The sequence below is a fragment of the Heterodontus francisci genome, chromosome 4 (assembly GCF_036365525.1).
Source record: "Heterodontus francisci isolate sHetFra1 chromosome 4, sHetFra1.hap1, whole genome shotgun sequence".
Taxonomy (NCBI): domain Eukaryota; kingdom Metazoa; phylum Chordata; class Chondrichthyes; order Heterodontiformes; family Heterodontidae; genus Heterodontus; species Heterodontus francisci.
This window is the reverse complement of record NC_090374.1, coordinates 77297776-77319085: the sequence shown is the minus strand read 5'-3', so window position 1 is coordinate 77319085 and position 21310 is coordinate 77297776. Positions and strand designations below refer to the sequence as shown.

Below are 21310 nucleotides of genomic sequence, written 5' to 3'. Positions count from 1 at the left end.
CCTTCCCAGCATCCCCTCAACCTATAGCAAGGGTTTGTCCTGCTCTCCCCCACCCCCCGCCCTGAAAACTTCACTAGTTCCCCCCCCACTCCCCACCAACGTGCCACCTCAGATCTCCAAATGGAGATCCGAAGGGTGGGAGTTCTGGCAACTGGCCAGAATATCGGCGTGGGACGGCCATCGCAACAAGGTAAGTAATTATGCATTAATTAGAATATATTTAAATATTTAAATTAAGTTGCCATCGCTGTGCATTTGGCGGTCTGCCAGGAGGTCTCGCCGTCGGCTCCTTCCTGACATTGAAGCCCATGGCGGGCCTCTCCCAGAGGTATTTTCTGGCCCCCCCCCCATCACAACCCCCGATGTCGGGGGGCTGGTAAAATTCAGCCCAATAGGTCTACTCGGGCAGTCCTGTTTGTGGATCCTGGGAAGGAAGTAGAAGTGGGCTGTACAGGGTTGGGGTCTATGAGATGGGAAGCTGTGGAGGGAAGATCTCCAGAGGAAATGAAGTCAATAACAGTGCTGAAAACAATGGCTTGATGTTCGGTGGCGGAGTCATGATCCGGGGGAGGTAGGAGGAAGTGTCAGAGAGTTGGCATCAGCTTTTGCTAAAACTCTAGTTAGTTCACTGCTAAAGTATTGCATACAGTTCTGGTCACCACATTATCGAAAGGATGTGAGCGCATGAGGAAATTTACAAGGATGTTGCCAGGACTGGAAATGAGGAAAGATTGGAAAGGCTGGGGTTGTTTTCTTTGGAATAGAGGAGGCTGAGGAGATTTAACTGAGGTGTATAAAATTGAGGAGTCTAGATAGATTGGATAATAGGACCTATTACCTAGATGTCAATATCCATGCAGGATAGATTTAAAGTAATTGGTAGAAGGATTATAGGGGAGTTAAGGAGAAATCTTTTCACCTCGAGGGTGGTAGGGGTCTGGAATTCACTGTCTGAAAGGGTGGTAGAGGTCGTAAAACTCATCTCATTTAAAAAGTACTTGGATATGCACTTGAAGTGCAGTAAGTTACAAGACTACAGACGACGAGCTGGAAAGTGGTAACTGGATACCTCTTTTTCGGCCAGTGATGGGCTGAACAGCTTCCTTGTGTGCAGTAAATTTCTGACTGTACAACAAAGTGAGTTGAGGCATACCGAACTCCAGATGTGCATAAGTGGACCTCACCAGAAAGATCCAGGAGGAGTAAATGTTATTTTAAAAACTGGATTTGGTCAGTTCCCTTATAGCTGAAGGGATACACAGGGAGAGGGGGGTGTCGTGAGATGGGGGAGGACTTTGGCAATCCCCTCCCAATGATGAAAGCACCAGGATTTCTAACTAAATGGGGTCAACTGACACTGGATATCCACCCGTACTAGTGTGGCACTGCCAATTCCATTTAAATTAGATGTTCTCCCAGTGATCCCGCAATCTCCAGTGGACATGATTTCAGTATAGCCACCAGGAAGCTATGGTCTGCCAATTTTGGGGGATATTGTTTTAATGGGAAGTAATTAGTCCTATTTTCCAGTGTCAGCATCAACGAGATCTTTGACTTCATGCTTTAGAGCCTTGAAAGTAAAAGCTAAGGTTAAATCAAGTTAATAAGGAAACCAAAGCACATACCTCTACTAGAAAACACAACATTAACTCAGACCTTAGTTGCCAGTCACTGCCCTACTCTAAAGGACTGGATTATAGTCTTATTATGTTGTGCAGCAGGGCATACTCTTTTGAGAAAGATGATTGCTACTGCATTCCTACTGCAACAACAGTGATGCCTAGAATTGCAACTGGCAGTTCATTCAAGAGGGTTTGTTATTGTAACTGCAGACACTGTAACTGCAGACATAATACTCAACTGCAAAAATAATGTAGAGGTTCTATGATTTAAAAAAACTCAAATATCTATTCAAAAAATACACAGAGCACATTCAGTAATGTCAAGGTTTGATTTTAGGCAATGATTGTGAAAATTCTGGCCCCTCAGACAGGACTGTGAAGTTTTTAAGTTGATGTCACGTTGTACTTTTGAGACATGACTGGAAAGGCTTTTAAAAACATCAGGCATTCCGGACCTAGTGCAGCAGGTCTGGAGTGCAGAATGAAATGGAGGTGATCCATGCTGTCTATGTTTTCATCTAGATCACAACAGCTTTTCCAACAAGATGACAGCTATTGAAACAAAAGCTTTTTATTTTGGTGAGGGCAAAAGATTCAATGTCTAGTTTCAATCTTTATGCTAACTGAAAATTCATTGCATATTTTTTGACTTAAAGTAACAGATGAGATTCAGTTATATTTCGTATTTCTATTAAACTCACCTCATATCCTTTCCGCAGACATAGAGGTTTGGTGTTAACTTTCATGATAATCATAATTAAGCAGCTTGAGATGTTCAACTGCCACTAAGCAGACATATCTGTGCTTCAAAACACTGAAACAACTAGTCTTTGACTGCTGCGTCAGGAAAGGAATTTCTTTCACATGATTAGGTGGCTGTCAATGGTTGTGTACATCAAATAGGATGAAACAGAAGAAATGATGCTTGTCAGATAGCTAATTAGCTCAAAGGTGAGCAAGCCAGGGATAAGGACCCCTGGTGGGCTTTTCAGACTACTCGATGTCTGATTGGCAGATGTATATAACAAGCCTTACTAGTCCATACTGCATCATTAGACTTTCACAGCATCTCAGTGCAGAGCTAGAATAATTCAGGCATGAGGGAACTGCATGCATGTAATCTGGAGAAGATAGACACAAGATGGATAATAAAATGAAATCTCTGCAAGATATAGTTTCCTCACTGCTGCCTGACAAAAATCCTGCATTCGTCTTTACAGACTGTGAGTAAACTTTGTGTAGCATTTGAAAAATAATTCTGCAAATCTATTGCTGTAACTTCATATGCCAATAGAAAATTCAAAATTACTTTTGCAAGTCTGCAGGTTCATGGTATGCTTTATCATGCCTGTTTGAAAATTGTACACATTTCTACCGTTATAATAAATATTTCGAGAACTAGGAAATCAAAAATACAAATTGATTTTTGAGCTATCTCATAAGCAGGTGTGATTATATTTCTTGTTTCATCTTGTTCTTTTTGCTATTTTATAAACAAATTATTTCTTGTGAAATGGAGCTGTACACAAACCAAGAACAACATTTCACAGTGATTTTCTTTACTTCCTAAATCTCATTGAAAGTATTATTTAAATGGCTGAGTCTGTGCTAACAACAAATAGCCTTTTTGGAACCAAAAGTGCTTTGTTTCAAAGAAATCTGAATACTATAGTGTATATAAAGGTAGTTATTTCTGCTGTGTGCTCTGACATGAATGTGTTCAGCCAACTGAGGTGGACTTTCAAGTGATTTCTCACTTGAAATATAAAACATGTTACTGTCATATACAAACAAAAGAAAGTTATAGTAATTCATTAGTTTTATAATGGCAATCTCTGCCTCCCTGAAATGTTATAGCTCTCTAAAGTTCACAGTAATAGTTGTTATATAATTAAATAGGACTACACTTTGGCTCGCACAAAGGAGTACTACATAAATTAAGTTTGTGGTATTTGACTGTGACTAGTCCTTATGGCACACAATAAACTTCAAAAGTATGGCAGTTGCAATTTACTGCTTGCTGACAGAATTTTCCTAACTGCATTTACATTGAAATTGGGATCATGCCTTGCAAATAATACAGTGCACTTTTTAATAGTCAAAATAAGTTGAGCATTGAGCATTACAATCAAACTATTTTTTATGTTAAACTATAAGCTACCATTAATATTACCTAGACAAGATAAACACAATTAATTATTCTATCCTATTTTCAATAACTAAGTTACCAGATGTTAAACAAAAATGACAGAATGCAGGCAAATACAGTCACAGGCAATGATGGTAAACAGGGTGAAAGAAGCAAAGAAAATTATGAAGAACTGAATTTCTTCAAGGTTGACATACCTGAAAGCAAAGTATCAATAAATCAAACAGTACAAAAAAAGGAATAAAACTGAAAACTCAAAATCAGAAACAAAAATAGAAAATGTTGGAGATATACAGAGGGTCAGTCAGCAATTGCAGAGAGAAAAGGCAGGTTAGCATTTCAGGTGTAAAACTCTTTCTCAGAACTGAACTTATATTTGGCCATGCTCTGTATTTCAAGCATTTTGTGTTTGTGTCTCAATTTGCAACATTTGCAGTTCTTTTCTTTCTTGTACAGATTGAAAATGTTAATGACTCATTTAGCTTTTGAAATCACTGTCATATTTAATACCTGATGGAAATATTTATTACTAATTTTCAGCAGAGAAAGGCTGAGCTTTGAGTGTGCTGCATATTTTTGTGGTGTTATTGTTTGGGTGGTACTTGATAAGATAAAAGATAACTCATTTCTGGTGTTGAAAAGCCTGTCAAGTTGATGCAATCCATTCCCAAACTGTGTCAAGCTGTTTCATAACCTCCAAGCACCAGTTCCAATCAGTACAGAATTTAAACATTCAACTGACTACTGCGGTTTTTAGTAGAATTTAATCGAAGAAGTTATTTGTTCCTCTATTTTTCATTTTCTGTAGAGTCTCAATGTTATCAGGACAGAGATATGAGTACCAGAAGAATTATCCCTAGCAATAGCCATTCTACTCACTTTTTAGTAAATATTAAAAACCAATTTCCTTTGTAATTCCTTGTAATCACATGGCCAAAAAGCAGAACTTATTGTAGTTATAACTTGGATTCCTTTTCAAGTTTCTGATGATTAAGTGGTTAGCACCCAGCCTCACAGCTCCAGGGACCCGGGTTCGATTCCGGGTACTGCCTGTGTGGAGTTTGCAAGTTCTCCCTGTGTCTGCGTGGGTTTTCTCCGGGTGCTCCGGTTTCCTCCCACAAGCCAAAAGACTTGCAGGTTGGTAGGTAAATTGGCCTTTATAAATTGTCACTAGTATAGGTAGGTGGTAGGGAAATATAGGATCAAGTGGGGATGTTTGTTAGGAATATGGGATTAGTGTAGGATTATATAACTGGGTGGTTGATGGTCGGCACAGACTCGGTGGGCCGAAGGGCCTGTTTCAGTGCTGTATCTCTAATCTAATCTAATCTAATCTAACCTCAGACAAATTCTAAACTGAAACGAAAGTTATAATCCTAGGCTATAAGACTAGGATGTGATTAGATTAGATTTTCTTTTCATTTGATATTTAATTTTGCACATTATATTTGTATTTAGTATTGCTAAATTTCAACATAGAAGTTGCACTTTTCAAATAAAATTATTAATTGAAAATCTGGCATTGATACTGCAGAAAAACTTCTAAGAACACCAGCATAGTGTTAGTTGAGAGTTACAATCCTACTGTCATCTAAAGTACTTGGTTACTGATTGAATGGCAAGATAGAGATAAGTAATGCAGGATGTTATTTAGATTTGATCTCCCAAAAGCTCTAAACCTAGCACATAGAGATTAACAAAGGAGTCTGTTTGAATGAATCCCATACTTTTGAAACAAAAGTTAATTGTTGTTTTTAAAAGCATCCACCATCCTTTTTTTGCTATGTAAATAATATTCAATGATGATGAAGTCCACAGACTAGTGGGGCACCATTTTTATCAATCACAGAACACTTGAGGTTTAAAATATAGAGCCAGCAATGGGAAACATATGCTGTGTATATATTTATGACTTTCCATACATCAAGCTTAGAGCCCAATATGCATAACTACTTTTTCAACTGCCAGGTTCCTGTCTTAGATCTAACTGATTCTGCATTTGATGCATTCATTGACACGAGCTATGAGGAATTGCATTGAATATTTGAACACCTTTTTATTCTCAGAAAACTAGAAACTGAGGACAAGGGAAGCAGAATCTGAAGTAAACTATTTGAAATCAAAATAACAGTATCCTTTAAAGCTAGGCTTTTGCAAACATTCTTCAACAAAAGAATTGTCATTTGCAAGCCTCCATGAACCCACAGAGATACTATTTTGTGAATCTTATATTCTCATGTAACATTTCAGTAGCAGAATTGACACTTCTGGAAGCTGTTGTACTTAGTTGAAATTATAGAAGAATACAAGAGGCTAACAGCATTACAAAAGTGAAAAGGCTGCACTACTTGTACATTCTGCAGATTTCTCTGCAGCATTAGAGCAATTCCGAACAGGTGTCATTAATTCAGAAGTGTACAAAACTCGTCAGGGTTACTCTGACATTCAGAAAGGTTCAAAAGTTCCACTACCAGGGATCTTTTTATATTTCTGGATGGGAATAAAGTAATGATGGAATATTGTAATACTTTCCAATCAGTAAATAAATGGAAAGGCTTTAAAAAGGTTGCACATATGTGGGTAACTATTTCCTTTCCTTTCCATTCTTTTGGGAATTTTTTAAAAGATTAATGAAAAATATTCTTGCAATGTTTTGTCCTTTTTAGTCCAACTCTTACTTTAATTTCTTTTTATTACTCTTTTCATTCTTCATTTGTTTTACCCAGAGAAAGGTAGTGATTGAATTAGCTGATACTGACCTGGAGAAAAGGACAATAGATTTGAAATCTGTAAGTTTAATTGGCAACCTGGTGAATTAGTAAATACGTCACAAATAGACACAGTGATTTCCTCACTTACAACTAAACAGAAAATGAGATGGGACTGTCATGGATGTTGAAAATGTTACATAGCAGGGTGTTCTTAAGTCTAGGTAAACAATCAACAGATATTGGAGGACTTCCTTTGTTCACCGAGCCAGCAAGGTTTTTTTTTATTCGTTCGTAGGTTGTGAGCATCGCTGGCTAGGCCGGCATTTGTTGCCCATCTCTATTTGCCCTTGAGAAGGTGGTGGTGAGCCACCTTCTTGAACCACTGCAGTCGATGTGGTGTCTAAGTACACCCACAGTGCTGTTCGGGAGGGAGTTCCAGGATTTTGACCCAGAAACAGTGAAGGAACGACAATATAGTTCCAAGTCAGGATGGTGTGTGTCTTGGAGGAGAACTTGCAGGCGGTGGTGTTCCCATATGCCTGCTCCCTTGTTCATCTAGGTGGTAAAGATCTTGTGTTTGGAAGGTGCCTTCGAAGGAGCCTTGGCAAGTTGCTGCTGTGCATCTTGTAAATGGTACACATTGCTGCCACTGTGCGACGGTGATGGAGGGAGTGAATGTTTAGGATGGTGGATGGTGTACCGATCAAACAGGCTGCTTTGTCTGGATGGTGTCAAGCTTTTTGAGTGCTGTTGGAACCTGCACTCATCCAAGCAAGTGAAGAATATTCCATAACACTCCTGACTTGTGCCTTGTAAATTGTGGACAAGTTTTTGGGACTCAGGAGGTGAGTTCCTCATCGCAGAATTCCCAGCCTCTGACCTGCTCTTGTAGCCACTGTATTTATATGGCTGGTCCAGATAAGTTTCTGGTCAATGGGAACCCCCAGGCTGTTGATGGTGGGAGATTCAGTGATGGTAATGCCTTTGAATGTCAAAGGGATATTGTTAAATTCTCTCTTGTTGGAGACAGTTATTGCCTGTCACTTGTATGCCACGAATGTTACTTGCCATTTATCAGCCCAAGTGTGGGGGAGAGGGTCATTTAAAGTATTACTGGCCATTTAGATGTAGACTGCTTTGCATACAGTTTTTGAATTTCTTGTTTAAAAACCATTGGAATATTTGTTATTAAGTCAAATTTTATATTCCTAGGTGGCTGTTCTGAGGGATTTTTATTGAGAATTCTAGGTTTAGGGCTGAGGTCCATAATGCAAGACACCACCACTGTCCATTAACCACTTGCATTTATATACCATCTTTAACACAGAAAAAAGCTAAGCAGCAAAACCTGAAGGGAAACATGGGCTGGACTATGTAGGAGCGGCGGTGGGTGTGGAACCCGGTAGCCTTCCCCCACGGGACCCGCACGGCTGCGATTACTTGGTGGGTGGCCACTTTTTATATTGATGGCGGCCACCCCCACACTCCTAATTACATGGCGGGGCAACCCCCAGCGACGCCATTCACGGCATCACTGTTAAAGGAGCAGATGCTGTCGCCATTTTTAAAAAGCTGCCAGCTCTGCAAACAGCACAACATAACAGAATTCAACCCTTCCACCACCCCCACCCCCCAAACCCAGCAGAGTGCAGAGTTCAGCCCTTCCCCACCTCGGTGGTGCCAGCTTTCTCTGGATGGGTAAGTGAAGGGACGGAAGTGCCGCATGTCGCACTGAAGATCGGGAACTGACGGTAAGATCACTGTGGTTTACATTTTAATTCATGCAAAGATGTAACTTACATATGGCAACGCAGGTCCTATCACAAAGCAGCAGAGGGGCTGTCACAGAGCTTCCCCACTACCAGGAAGATCAAGCCCAGCAATCCCAGAGTCGGGTTCCGTGGCGGCCACCGCCACTCCAGATTTTTGGCCCTCCCCCGCCTTCCCCCCGCCCGCTACAGAACCCACGTCGGGCTGGGAACGAAATCCATCCCATCGAGGGAGAGCGAGATTAGAGGCATCATTGTGTGATTTAAGAAATGGTGTAGAAGGAGGGTGTCAAACTTAAATTATTTTTTATTATGAAGGCATGACATTTTTGTGCTGTGCTTCATTTGCTGCAAAGCACTTTGGCAAATGAGCTGAAGTCAAGAGGTGAGGTGAGGTGAGAATGACTGCCCTTGACATCAAGGCAGCATTTGACTGGGTATGGCATCAAGGAGCCCTAGCAAAACTGGAGTCAATGGGAATCGGGGGAAAACTCTCTGCTGGTTGGAGTTGTACCTAGTGCAAAGGAAGATGGTTGTGGTTGTTGGAGGTCAATCATCTCAGTTCCAGAACATCCAGGAGTTCTTCAGGGTAGTGTCCTAGGCCCAACCATCTTCAGCTGTTTCATCAATGACCTTCCTTCAATCATAAGGTCAGAAGTGGGGATATTCACTGATGATTGCACAATGTTCAGCACTATTCGCTACTTCTCAGATACTGAAGCAGTCCATGTAGAAATGCAGCAACATCTGGACAATATCCAGTCTTGGACTGATAAGTGGCAAGTTACATTCGTGCCACAAAAGTGCCAGGCAATGACCATCTCCAACAAGAGAGAATCTAACCATCTCCTCTTGACATTCAATGGCACTATGATCACTGAATCCCCCACTATCAACATCCTGGAGCTTACCACTGACTAGAAACTGAACTGGAGTAGCCATATAAATACTGTGGCTACAAGAGCAGGTTGGAGGCTAGGAATTCTGCGGCGAGTAACTCACCTCCTGACTCCCAAAGCCTGTCCACCAACTACATGGCACAAGTCAGGAGTGTGATGGAATACTCTCCACTTGCCTGGATGGGTGCAGCTCCAACAACATTTAAGAAGCTCAACACCATCCAGAACAAAACAGCCCGATTGGCACCCCGTCCATTCACTCCCTCCACCACCGACACACATCTGCAGGATGCACTGCAGCAACGCACCAAGACTCCTTAGACAGCACCTTCCAAACCTGCGACCTCTACCACCTAGAAGGACAAGGGCAGCAGATGCATGGGAATACCACCTGCAAGTTCCCCTCTAAGTCACACACCATCCTGGCTTGGAACTATATCGCCAATCCTTCACTGTCGCTGGGTCACAATCCTGGAACTCCCTTCCTAACAGCACTGTAGGTGTACCTACTCCACATGGACTGCAAGAGGGCAGCTCACCACCACCTTCTCAAGGGCAATTGGGGATGGGCAATAAATACTGTGTCAGCGACGCCCACATCTCAGGAACAAATAAAAAAAACTTTGAGACGTCCTGAGGTCATAAAAAGCACTTTATATGTGTAAGTCTTTTTTTGAGATTTTTTTCTCCCTAACTTCTTTCTTTAACATGTGCCACATTTGATTCACATCCAAGAGAGTAACCATAAGCCAATACTTTCAGACTAGCTATAGGGAATGCATAAGAGTAGCATGGAACTGGCTCTGATTCCAAATAATCTTCTCTCTGCACAGGAATGCCTAGCCTTTTCTGACATGAAAATGTTTGGTAACTCAGTGATATAGAAATTGGACTCCGTTGCATCTATTTTACAAACGTAAAACAGGCACAATGAAGGCCAATTTTGGCAATCAATGTCCTGCACTTCAAGGACGCCTGAAAGACATTTGACCAGACTTGTGAATGAGAGACCTAACACCTGTTTTAGGCATGTTTGCAGAAATTGGATTCTATTGTGAGCCAGGCCTGCTCCGCTCATGTTTCTTCAATGGCTGATATGGTTAATTCATCTATTTAAAACTGTTTAGTTTCCTGTTGTGGTGAAATTGGCCTAGGCAATATAACTGAGGTCAATAGGTGAAGTTAGGCTGGCCTTGAACCTCTTGGTTCAGCGTGCGCTGATGACGTGCCACTGGTTATGTGCCCGAAAATGATCTCAACCAATTATTACACCACTATGGGGAGGAATTAACTGAAATTAACCTTTATCCCCCAATCTGTGATGAACCAATACATGAATTAAAGGCTCACATTAAAGTAAAATCATGGTCATTGTTTAAAACTGGTGCCAGACCATATAGTGTAAATATTTGTCACCTGTACTCAGTTATTCTAAACAGTTAAACAGTGCACAGTGGCACCGTGGTTAGCACCACAGCCTCACACCTCCAGCGACCCGGGTTCAATTCTGGGTACTGCCTGTGCGGAGTTTGCAAGTTCTCCCTGTGAACGCGTGGGTTTTCGCCGGGTTCTCCGGTTTCCTCCCACAGCCAAAGACTTGCAGGTTGATAGGTAAATTGGCCATTATAACTTGGCCCTAGTATAGGTAGGTGGTTGGGGATGTGGTAGGAATATGGGATTAATGTAGGATTAGTATAAATGGGTGGTTAATGGTCAGCACAGACTCGGTGGGCCGAAGGGCCTGTTTCAGTGCTGTATCTCTAAAAGAAAAAGAAAAGTTTTTCACATTTGAAAAGCATATGTAATACAAGCTTCAGCATTACATTGTCTTAAAATGTTATAGTCGAATTAATTCATACTCAAAACTAAGGAATAAATTACATTTGTTGCTATTTAACAGGTTTACACAAGAAAAAATTCGTTAAATGACGATAAGAAACATATTTGCTGACCTTCCCTAAACATTTTAAAATGCCCCTTTTTTTGTTTTCACGCAGTGAATGTGGTAGAAACATTGCAGGAGTTTTGGGAGAAGAAGAGAAAGCAAGGAGCTGTCTTTAAGAATGGAAGTCTCGTAGTGTACGAGTCAGTGCCATCTCCTTTTGCTCCATATATATGTTATGTCACTCTGCCAGGAGGCAGTTGCTTTGGCAGCTTCCAGGTAACACTTATTTACATTATATTTTGCCTTACAGATGTACATTGTACGTTATAGTCTATACTTTAACGATGATACTTCTTTTACATAGTACTCCTCTTATTCTGTCCTTGGATTTTTGCTCATCTCCAATGTACTGGATTCATCTGTAGAATGTTACAGCCATAGGCCATTCAGCCCAGTAATGTTGTTGCCATTCAACATTTTACTAACATCTTTGATACGATGGCTGAATACTGACAAACTTTTACATTCATTTTGTAATTATTACAAGGCATTTGTCAGAAGGTGCTAAAGGAATGGATTATTTTCATTGAAAATCTTTCTTTATATTCATCTGAGTTGAAATGATGGGGAGTTCTCTTTGGTTCTCTTTCTGTCCCTATTATTTGTATTCTGCAAAACAATATTTTCTCAGTCTGATAAATGTTCTTTTCGTCAATACAAAACTGAAACATAATAATGTCATTCATTGAGTCTGTGGAGAACATGATAATGCGACATGAGGTAAAAGTGTAATTTAAAGCAGTAAGCCCAAACAGCTATTTTTTTTAACCTTTACAAGAACACACCTTGCAGTATGTTAACTGCCTGTTCAACTCACAAAAATTAGCTTTGTCCTGCCACATATCCTTATAGATTGCCAAGTATTCTTATTTCCTACCCATATCTGATTATGAGCCAATTTTCCTACAGAATTTGAGAATTTTATGAGATGTGTGCCTACTGCTTTACAAATACAGAAATTGAAGGAATTGAAGTCTATGGAGAGCATCTTCTAATACAACAGTTTCTTTTTCCTGCAGCTATCATGAAATGTTAGTACATCTATACATGCCCATGATTTCCCACATCTCGGGTTCACAAACTCAGCTGGGATGTGAAGTGCTGAGTGAATGTGAAGCAGTTCACAGAGAGGGAAAATCAGAGGGTGGGGGTTGGGGATTTTCTTCATTCACTCTTTAGCAACAGTTACAGAGTGTTGTTAGAGGACTTGCAGCAGCTTAACAGGAATGATGCATAGCACTAAGAAATGGAGGATATATTGTAAAAATAATGAAAAAGTAAATATAACAAATAGCACTCCTAGATGCTTTTCTTGTGTAGATACATGGCTCAAAATTGTTGTGTTTGCTCTTTGCCAGCTGAAGTTCATCAGGATGGAAACTCTGTCCACTGCTTTGACCATTTGACCATTAATCCAGACCATTAACACCACCCTAAACCCACACAACAACTTCATTTTACTATTCAAGGTGAGCAGCCCATGCTTGTAAAGGAATGACAGGGCTGCTCTGTGTGAGATATCGAAGCACACCCTCCTGCTCTGATGGGGGTAACTCCGGGTCTAAATGAATTAAAGTGGTAAGAATTTTTTTTCAGCATTTCCTACAAGGAAAACAGGGCTAGCATTCTGAGGTAATTCATCTTGTCTGATAATTGATTACCTTTGATTATAAATTTTTGGAACCTTTGGAAGACCCATCATAGAACCTGTGCCTGCTCACAGCAAGCATGAGATCTGGACAATCAGGTGATGTACTGCATAGGAGCTTACAGCACAGAAGGAGATCTTTCAGTTTATCATGCCTGTGCCAGTTCTTGGAAATAACTATCTAATTAGTGCTCTTTCGCCATAGCCCTGCAACTATTTCCTTTACAGTATTTACCTAATTCCTTTTTGAAAGTTGCTATTGAATCTGCTTTCAGGCAATGCATTCCAGTTCACCACAACTTCACACAAAAGGTTCTCCTCATCTCCATTGTAATCTCTAACTTTTTTTTGGAGAGCATAGGTGATTTGTTAAGTGCACTGTCACTTTAATTTTTTTGCCGGCCATGTATGCGCAGCAACTTAAAGGGTCCAACTTGTGCACAGCCTGCGCAGAAACTATTTTGTTGCTGCACAGCTGTGCAACTTACAGGGAACATTGCCCATCTCCCCACTGGTTCTTTTGCCAATTACCTAAAATCTGTGTTCTCTGGTTACTGACTCTGGGTAGATCCTACCCCATCCGAACCCCCACAATCTTTGCAAGAAATAAGGGAATTGGGCTTCAGAAACACCTGCCCTATCAGGATTTGTGACTGAATGTAAATGGAGAAGATTTAGGACCTGCTCCATATTCCAGGTGTAATAGTCAATTTCCAACCTACCCCAACCCAGGAATTTCGAGTCCATAGTATATATTTACACCTGTACCTTCTGGATGATTTATCTGTTTATACTTACACAAATAAAAACATAGTAAGGGCAGTGTGGAAGCAGTGAAATTGTGATTTCTTCACTGCCAAATAGAAGTTAAAGTAGGTATACCTGGTTATGTTTGGCACATGCCATTTAATGCACAAGTGCCACTTGTGTAATAGGATGTATGTGTTGAAAATTTCAAAGTTGAGGCTCGTGTATGTCTTTAGGGAGGATGTAAGTAACTCCTATGAGCATTTGAATATTCTACCTGTTTAATGTCATGCATGCTATCCCAACTTTTGAGTTGTGTTCCCAATGCAGGAGACACTGGGCCTCCAGTACAGACTGTTAATTTATTGTTACTAGGATATGAGGACTCACCTGTCACCTCTCTTGCATCCCAGTGGACCACAGCTGTATTTATTTTCCTACTGATTACAGGAATTCCCATATATAGGGGACCACTGCTCCAATAGAATCTATTGTATTCCATGTTACACAAATGTTCCTTTCTGCATGCAGCTTATAACTCACTCATCACTGTAACGGTTGAATTATTTCTTCAGTTTACTCATGAAAAGAATATTTATACAATGCAGGCTCTCATAGATTATTCTCTATCGTCACAGTAATTAATTTTATTTCATAGCCAACATTTTCCAGGTGGTCTTTGCTGTGATCACCTGGATTGGTCATTTTTATTAAAAAATCAAAACCAAACAATACCCACATCCACAGAGCCTCCTGATTCCAGCCCATGACCTATCCAATGCTTCACTTTAAGTTTTCCCCTCTTACACTATTGACATATATAGATTTCCAAAATCTAATGTTCCCCTTTAAGGTCTTTGGTTTAAATTCTGATTTCTCCTTGTTACCATCACTACCAAAAGTAACTTAACATCAGCAGACAGCAATGCTGGTGGGAGTCATATTTCTTCTTCCTGCTGGTGAACCTTTTTATTACTCAACTTCCCAGTCAATCACCATCACTACTATAAACAGAGCGATTCACCAATAGGAAAGCGAAACTGCAGGTAGATCTCTGCTTTACATTACTTTGGACTTGATTTAGATCCAAGGTAGCATAAAATTGTTTGTTAATGGTTGTGTAAACAAAGTTTAGAACCAAACTTACAACAGCAGTGACCTTACCATTATATAAAATGCATAAAGATAAATAAGACCCTTTTAATAATTGGTACATGCTGTGATATAATTAGTACTTGCAGTAATTCTGATGTGTAATTTATTATTTTGCAGAAAATAAGTCTTAGAAGTTAAAAGAGATGTAGAATTTATTCTATGACCGGAAACATTAATGCTGTTTCTCTCTCCACAGACACTGCCAGACCTGCTGAGTATTTCCAGCATTTCTTGTTTGTGTGTAGAATATATTCCCCTATTTTATTGAGAAAAGACTATACTTACAAAAATTTTTATGAAGCTCTTATAGAAAAATCACTGTGAGCTACTTGGAGACCTTTGAGTTGGGTCTCCTCCCTGCTTGGCAGTTCTGTGATACTGCTGATCAGGAGCACTCCACTCACCAATTAGAAACAAAGGAGGTTGTGACTTTCCTGAGAGATGATCTCGGGCAGCAGGAGTCCAGAAAAACCAAACTGCTGGCTGGAGGAGCAGAGTTTACTTCCTTTATGTTAAAATCCACATACATCAGTCTTTATATTGTATTCAGGTGAGCAATATCCTAACAGCACAGAAAGAGGCCATTCGTTCCATCATGTCTGTGCCAGCCTCGGTAGAGAAATTAGTCAGTTCCAATCCCCCGCTCTATCACTGTAGCCCTGTAAGTTTATTTCCCTCAAGTGCCCATCCAATTCCCTTTTGAAATCATTGGTCATCTCCATTTCCACCACCCTCATAGGCAGCAAGTTCTAGATCACTACCACACATTGCATAAAAAGGTTCATCCTCCCATCCCCTTGTATCTCTTGTCAAAAACCTTAAATAAGTGTCCACTAGTCCTTGTACCATCAGCTAATGGGAACTGCTTTTCTTTATCTTCCTAATCTAAACCTGTCATAATCTTGTACACCTCTATCAGATCTCCCCTCAACATCCTTTGCTCCAAGGAGAACAACCACAGCTTCTCCAACTTAACCTTGTAGCTAAAATCCCTCATCCCTGGAACCATTTTAGTAAATCTTCTCTGCACCCTCTCAAGGACCCTCACATCCTTCCTAAAATGTGGTGACCAGAACTGGACGCAATGCTCTAGTTCTGACCTAAACAAAGTTTTATAAAGAGTGAATGCAAATTCTTGCTATCTTCCAGTTTTATTGATTATATGATCAGTAATGGTAGTTTTGTTAGTCCTATTGGATTCAAATTAAAGGAGAAAATGTCATCAGTCCAATGAAGGACTTCCTTCCTAACAATTCTTTCTCAGTATTTTGAAAAACTCTAATATTCTTCCTAAACTGCCCCGTTGAAAAATTATTCCAAACGCTTATCACTCTGTGAGTGAAGAAGTTCTTCTTAATAACTGTTTTAAATTAACTTTTCACTGATTTAAATTTATATCCTTTGGTCCCACATTCCCAGTTTATTTTGAAGTAGGGCACTGGGTTTATCTATGCCATTTAATTTTTAAATACTTCAGTGAGCCTTCCCCTTAACTGCTTCCTTGGTGGACTTAACAGATTGAGTTTGTTTAATCTTTCTTCAAATCTCATTCTCTTTACATCACTGATCATTCTTTTTGCTCTTCTCTGTACCTTGTCCACTGCTTTGTTTATATAGCATGGTTACCAGAACTCCAGAGAATTGTAAAGTCCTAGCATAAACTCTGTAGACATATACCCTACTGTTTTTGGATGTATTGCCCAGCACTTTATTAACTTCCTGGGAGTGGGGAGGGATCCTAGTTTGTGAGAGCACTGGCAGAGGGGTGCTGGTTGTGACCATGGTGGAAGGGTGGACTGGAGGTGTGTGTATGTCACTACATGGAATTCTCTGGCAGGTTTTGGAATATTGGTGAAGGAGATTGCTGGATGTGAGAGGACTGAGAAGGAGATCTTGGGTTGGGAACATTGGGATTAGTGTGCAAGGTGTCATTGATAAAACAGTGACATGAGCAGTTTCTCTGAGACATCAACAGTAGTAACTGTGGTTACCAAAGGCAGGTGAATGGAAACAGCAAGAGGCAGTAGGAGGAAGTAGCAACCAGATAAAAAGAATTAATTCCTTTCACGTCCTAAAAGTGTAGAAAAAGGTTCCCCCAGTGGTGATCTGAGGAATCCTGAATATTTAAAATGGATACAGCTGAGCTTCAAAACCTTTAAGAACTCCACGCCCTGCCACTACTGTAGTCCTCCCGAAACCATGACTAGATCACAAGATCCATAATTTAACCCTTTAAGCCCTGTTGTCATTCTGCTAAACCTACTGTATATACCCTTCAAGGCCAATATATCTTTTCTAAGGTTCATTGCCCAAAACTGAATTGTTCTGCAGATGGGGGTCTGAATTTACAAGTTTAATCAAACACAAAAGGGTGACCGAAAATGGAAGATTTTTAATAGATAAATGTCCTTGAGTGAAGAGGGGAGAAAATTGAATGGGAAATTTGAAGAATTATGAAAACTTAAAGCTATTGTTAAACTGACTACACATTGCAATACAAATATATCCTATCATACAGGAATAGTATTTACAGCAGTTCAGAGGTGAAAGAGAAAAATCTAACCTGTGTCTGAAGCTTATGTGCTTTCTTGTATACGACTCTTTTACCGTGGTTGGCATCCTTCCATCTACAATAGCTGATGGACACGCAGCAAACAATCCATTTAGGTGGGGTGTCTTTTCTTGGTGCACCTTTGCTGATGGCTGTGAAGACCAATCCTGGAGAAGCAGGTTCTGCCACAAGTGTCGCATGTGAAGTTGCCAAGTGATGCTGTGATTTGTTCTTTTCAGTATTGGCGCCTGTTGCCAAGCTGCTGTAGCCACTGGTCATCATGGTAGTGCATGCCAATCCACAGAATGTGTCGCTATTTCCCTCTTTCGCAAACTAGTGACTCCCAGATACGATAGTCGACATTTAGCGCCTTCATGTCACACTTGCAAGCATCCTTGAAGCAGAGCTTTGGGCGCCCCATTGGTCATCTGGCCCCGGCTACCTCACCATACAGAAGGTCCTTGGGTACACGACCGTCTTCCATTGTGAAGACATGCCCCATCACTGAAGCCGCCTCTGTTTGAACAGTGCCGACACACTTGGGAGCTCTGCCTTTGAGAGTACTGCCACATTTGTGATTTTGTGCTGCCAAGATGTACCAATAATGCGCCGCAGACAGTGAAGATGGAAATTATTGAGCTTCTTTCCCTGGTAGCTGTAAGTCACCCATGTTTCACAGCCATACAGCAAGGTGCTGAGAACACAGGCCTTATAAACCAGACAGGAGAATAAACACACAGCACAATAAACACATTGGTTTGTGAATACAAGTTCATCATTCTTGGTCACGACTTCTCACGTGAGCATCAATGCCCTCAATAGGAAGTTGCCAATTTTACATGCAGCAATTTTAACACATTAACCATGTTTTTTAAAGCAGCTGTATTAATCATTAACTGATAGGGAAAACAGTTAACATATTTGTGTTGTGGTACATATTGTATTTACTGTTGTGTGAACTTGCATTATCTTAACCAAACTCGTTGCTATGGAATTGATGTTTTAATTTCTAACTCTTTTCAGGGGCTAGACTGCCCAAAAAGTCTTGAAAGGATGACAATAATTCTTTTAAAAGTGATCATAATTTCACATGTCCATAATATTAACAGTGATAATGAATGCTAGGCAGGAATTAATCTCCTCTCCCCTGCTCTCATTGTCTGTTAGGACAAAATAAATACTGGTATAACAACTCTCCTATATGCTCTGGATTTCTCACCTATAATTACCTTAAAAACTGAATGGCTAGCAGTGAAAAAGAATCTCAAAGCTACACAAACTTAATCCATTTTTATGAGCACTCAGTAGCTTTGTTTTGACCATTAACTTTGATAAATGAAATGCGATATTATAAGTCAGTTGTGATGAGTAAGTTTGCATGGATAATTTAAGTGGATTTCAATTCAAGAGTAATCACTGGAATAATGTTTCTGCCAGTGTTCTAAAGGCACGTTAACTTTAAACAGATGATAATTTGAGGGTGTCAAAGGTAGCAGCAGAAATATGAGCTCACTGCAACTTTTACAATAACTCACCTTTTCACTTTTTCGAGGCTGCAATTCATGATTGGAGATATTTGGATATATGTAAACAAATATAACAATTTTATGCCTCATTTAAGGCACAGTGGTGCCTGTGCCAGCCCAGTCTTGGTGGCAATGTGGTAAATGAAACAGCTATACTGCCTATTGTGAATCCGAGACCCACCTGAAGAGATGAGGAATTAATTTCTTATTTCATGTAAGTTTAACAAACAAGCTAAGGAAACTCCAGAAAAACATAATTTATGCAATTTTTCTGGGGTTTTGTGGCTCTTCTGCTGAAGTTAAGATAGAACTAATGGGAGAACTGCCCTTGCCTGCAGAAATTCACTCCCATAATTTTCATTGATGCTTCTGCCGACAGTGCTGACCTGAGGACAATGGAAAGGTTTCTGCTGGAGGCATTGACTGCCATTTTTCCTTATTGGGTTGCGTGATTGAACCTGTTTACTGGCTAGAGTGGCCTGCAACCTCTATGGAAAGAAAAACAACATAAGCAAAGTGACAAACTATTGTCTTACTGTTGTCTGATGCTGTACCATCAGTGGGTGCTGTCACCCCATATACATTGTGGCAATCAACTGGATCAAACTGCAGAACATTCCTTTAAGCAATTCTGCAATATAAAGAAGCTTTTAAAGAAAAAAGCTGTTGAAAAGTGAAATTTTTGTATAAAGAGCAGAATCCTAAAATGTCCACCCAAACTACCATCTTTCAAATCCCTGAACTGAATGCTTTTTGCACACAGAAATCCCTGATAGCAATACGCCGTTAAATTTCAATTGTACAAGATGTCTATGAATGTAGCATCTGACAATTTTTAACAAAAAAGGGCCCGCACCAAAATCTTCCCCTTTATCACTTACCTGCTATTCCCCCCACCCCCCCGCCCCCGCACCCAGCCTGCTGCTGACAGCTTGAAGTGAGTGCTGATTTTTTTAAAGGCTGCTCCTGAGGTTTGCTTCCCCTCCACTCCTCTCGACCACACATTACTCTCATTTTATACTACACTAAAGCTAGTTAATATGCAAAAGACATGGGGCTGAATTTTATGAGCCCCTCGAAGTCGGGGGTCATAGCAGGGGGACCCATAAAATTCTTCAGGGAGAGGCCCGCCTCGACCCCTGACGTTGAGAAGGCCCCGCCGAATATTAGCGGCAGCGGCGAGGCCTCGATGCGGACCCACCAGCCGCTTGGCAGTGGGGCCTTCATCTAAATATTTAAATTAGCATTAATTAAATGCAAATTAACTTGCCTGCCGACGGCAGCCATCCCACACCGATTTTACGTCCAGCAGGCTACGACTCCTGTGCCTTTGGAACTCTGATGGAGTTCTGAGATGAGACGCTGGTGGGAGGGGATGGAATAATATCAGGGTGGAAGGGGTAGGGGAGCAGGGAAAACACTTTTTACTGGCTGGGGTTGAAGGGCAAATGTGAGAAGGTTGGGGGGGAAATGCGGGTCGGAAATAAAATTATTTTTGTGAATAGAGGGCATTAAAAAGACCATTTTGGGGGGTGGTGGTGTTGGGAAAAGGGCCTCTATTTTTCTAATTATTTATTAACAACAAATTAAATCTAATATACATTTTAAAAATTTACATTTTTGCTAAGGGCTTGAAGCCCTTTAAAAATGGCGGCGGACGCCATTGCCGGGGACGTGGCAGCCGCCCCCTCTACGTCATCGGGGCCAGCCACTCCATCCCCTCCATTTAAATCAGCACCCACGCATTATATCGCAGGGGCTGTGCGGCAGCACTTCCGTGTCAGAATTCAGCCCATGATAATGATAATGTTACTGGACTAGTAATCCAAAGTATATAAATTCAAATCCCACCATGTCAGCTGGGGGGTATTTAAATTCATTTAATTGATAAATATGGAATAAAAATGTGAAGCTCATTATTAATAACCATGAAAATACTGGATTGTCATTAAAAACCCATCTGGTTCACTTTCCTTCAGGGGAGGAAATCTGCTGTCCTTATCTGGTCTGGCCACAACAATGTGGCTGACTCTTAATTGCCCTCTGAAATGGTCTAACAAGCCACACAGCTCAAGGGCAATTTGGGGTAGATACTCAATTCTGGCCTTGCCAGTGATGCTCAAATCCCAAGAATGAATTTTTAAAAACTGCATGCACAGCATGATCAACATTTGGAATGATTTTCTGCCTAGGGTAGTGATAGGGGAATCTTCTTCTTCTTCTTTGGCCTCCTTGTCTCGAGACAATGGGTAAGCACCTAGAGGTGGTCAGTGGTTTGTGAAGCAGCACCTGGAGTGGCTATAAAGGCCAATTCTAGAGTGACAGACTCTTCCACAGGCTCTGCAGATAAAATTGGTTGTCGGGGCTGTTACACAGTTGGCTCTCTCCTTGCACTTCTGCCTTTTTGCCTGCCAACAGCTAAGTCTCTTCGACTCGCCACTCTTTAGCCCCGCCTTTATGGCTGTCCACCAGCTCTGGCGATCACTGGCAACTGACTCCCATGACTTGTGATCAATGTCACAGGACTTCATGTCGCGTTAGCAGACATCTTTAAAGCGGAGACATGGGCGGCCTGTGGGTCTGATACC

General features: G+C 40.8%; 1 protein-coding gene across 1 annotated transcript in view; it reads left to right on the top strand.

The window, feature by feature from the left end:
• The first annotated feature begins 2763 nt into the window (after positions 1 to 2763).
• The window catches only part of LOC137368799 (protein limb expression 1 homolog), a 64091-nt gene continuing 45544 nt past the window's right edge, over positions 2764 to 21310 (top strand). The window contains exons 1-2 of the mRNA XM_068029004.1: positions 2764 to 2845; positions 11148 to 11311. Coding sequence (XP_067885105.1) covers positions 2764 to 2845; positions 11148 to 11311 — 246 coding nt within the window. The remainder of the gene's footprint in view (positions 2846 to 11147; positions 11312 to 21310) is intronic.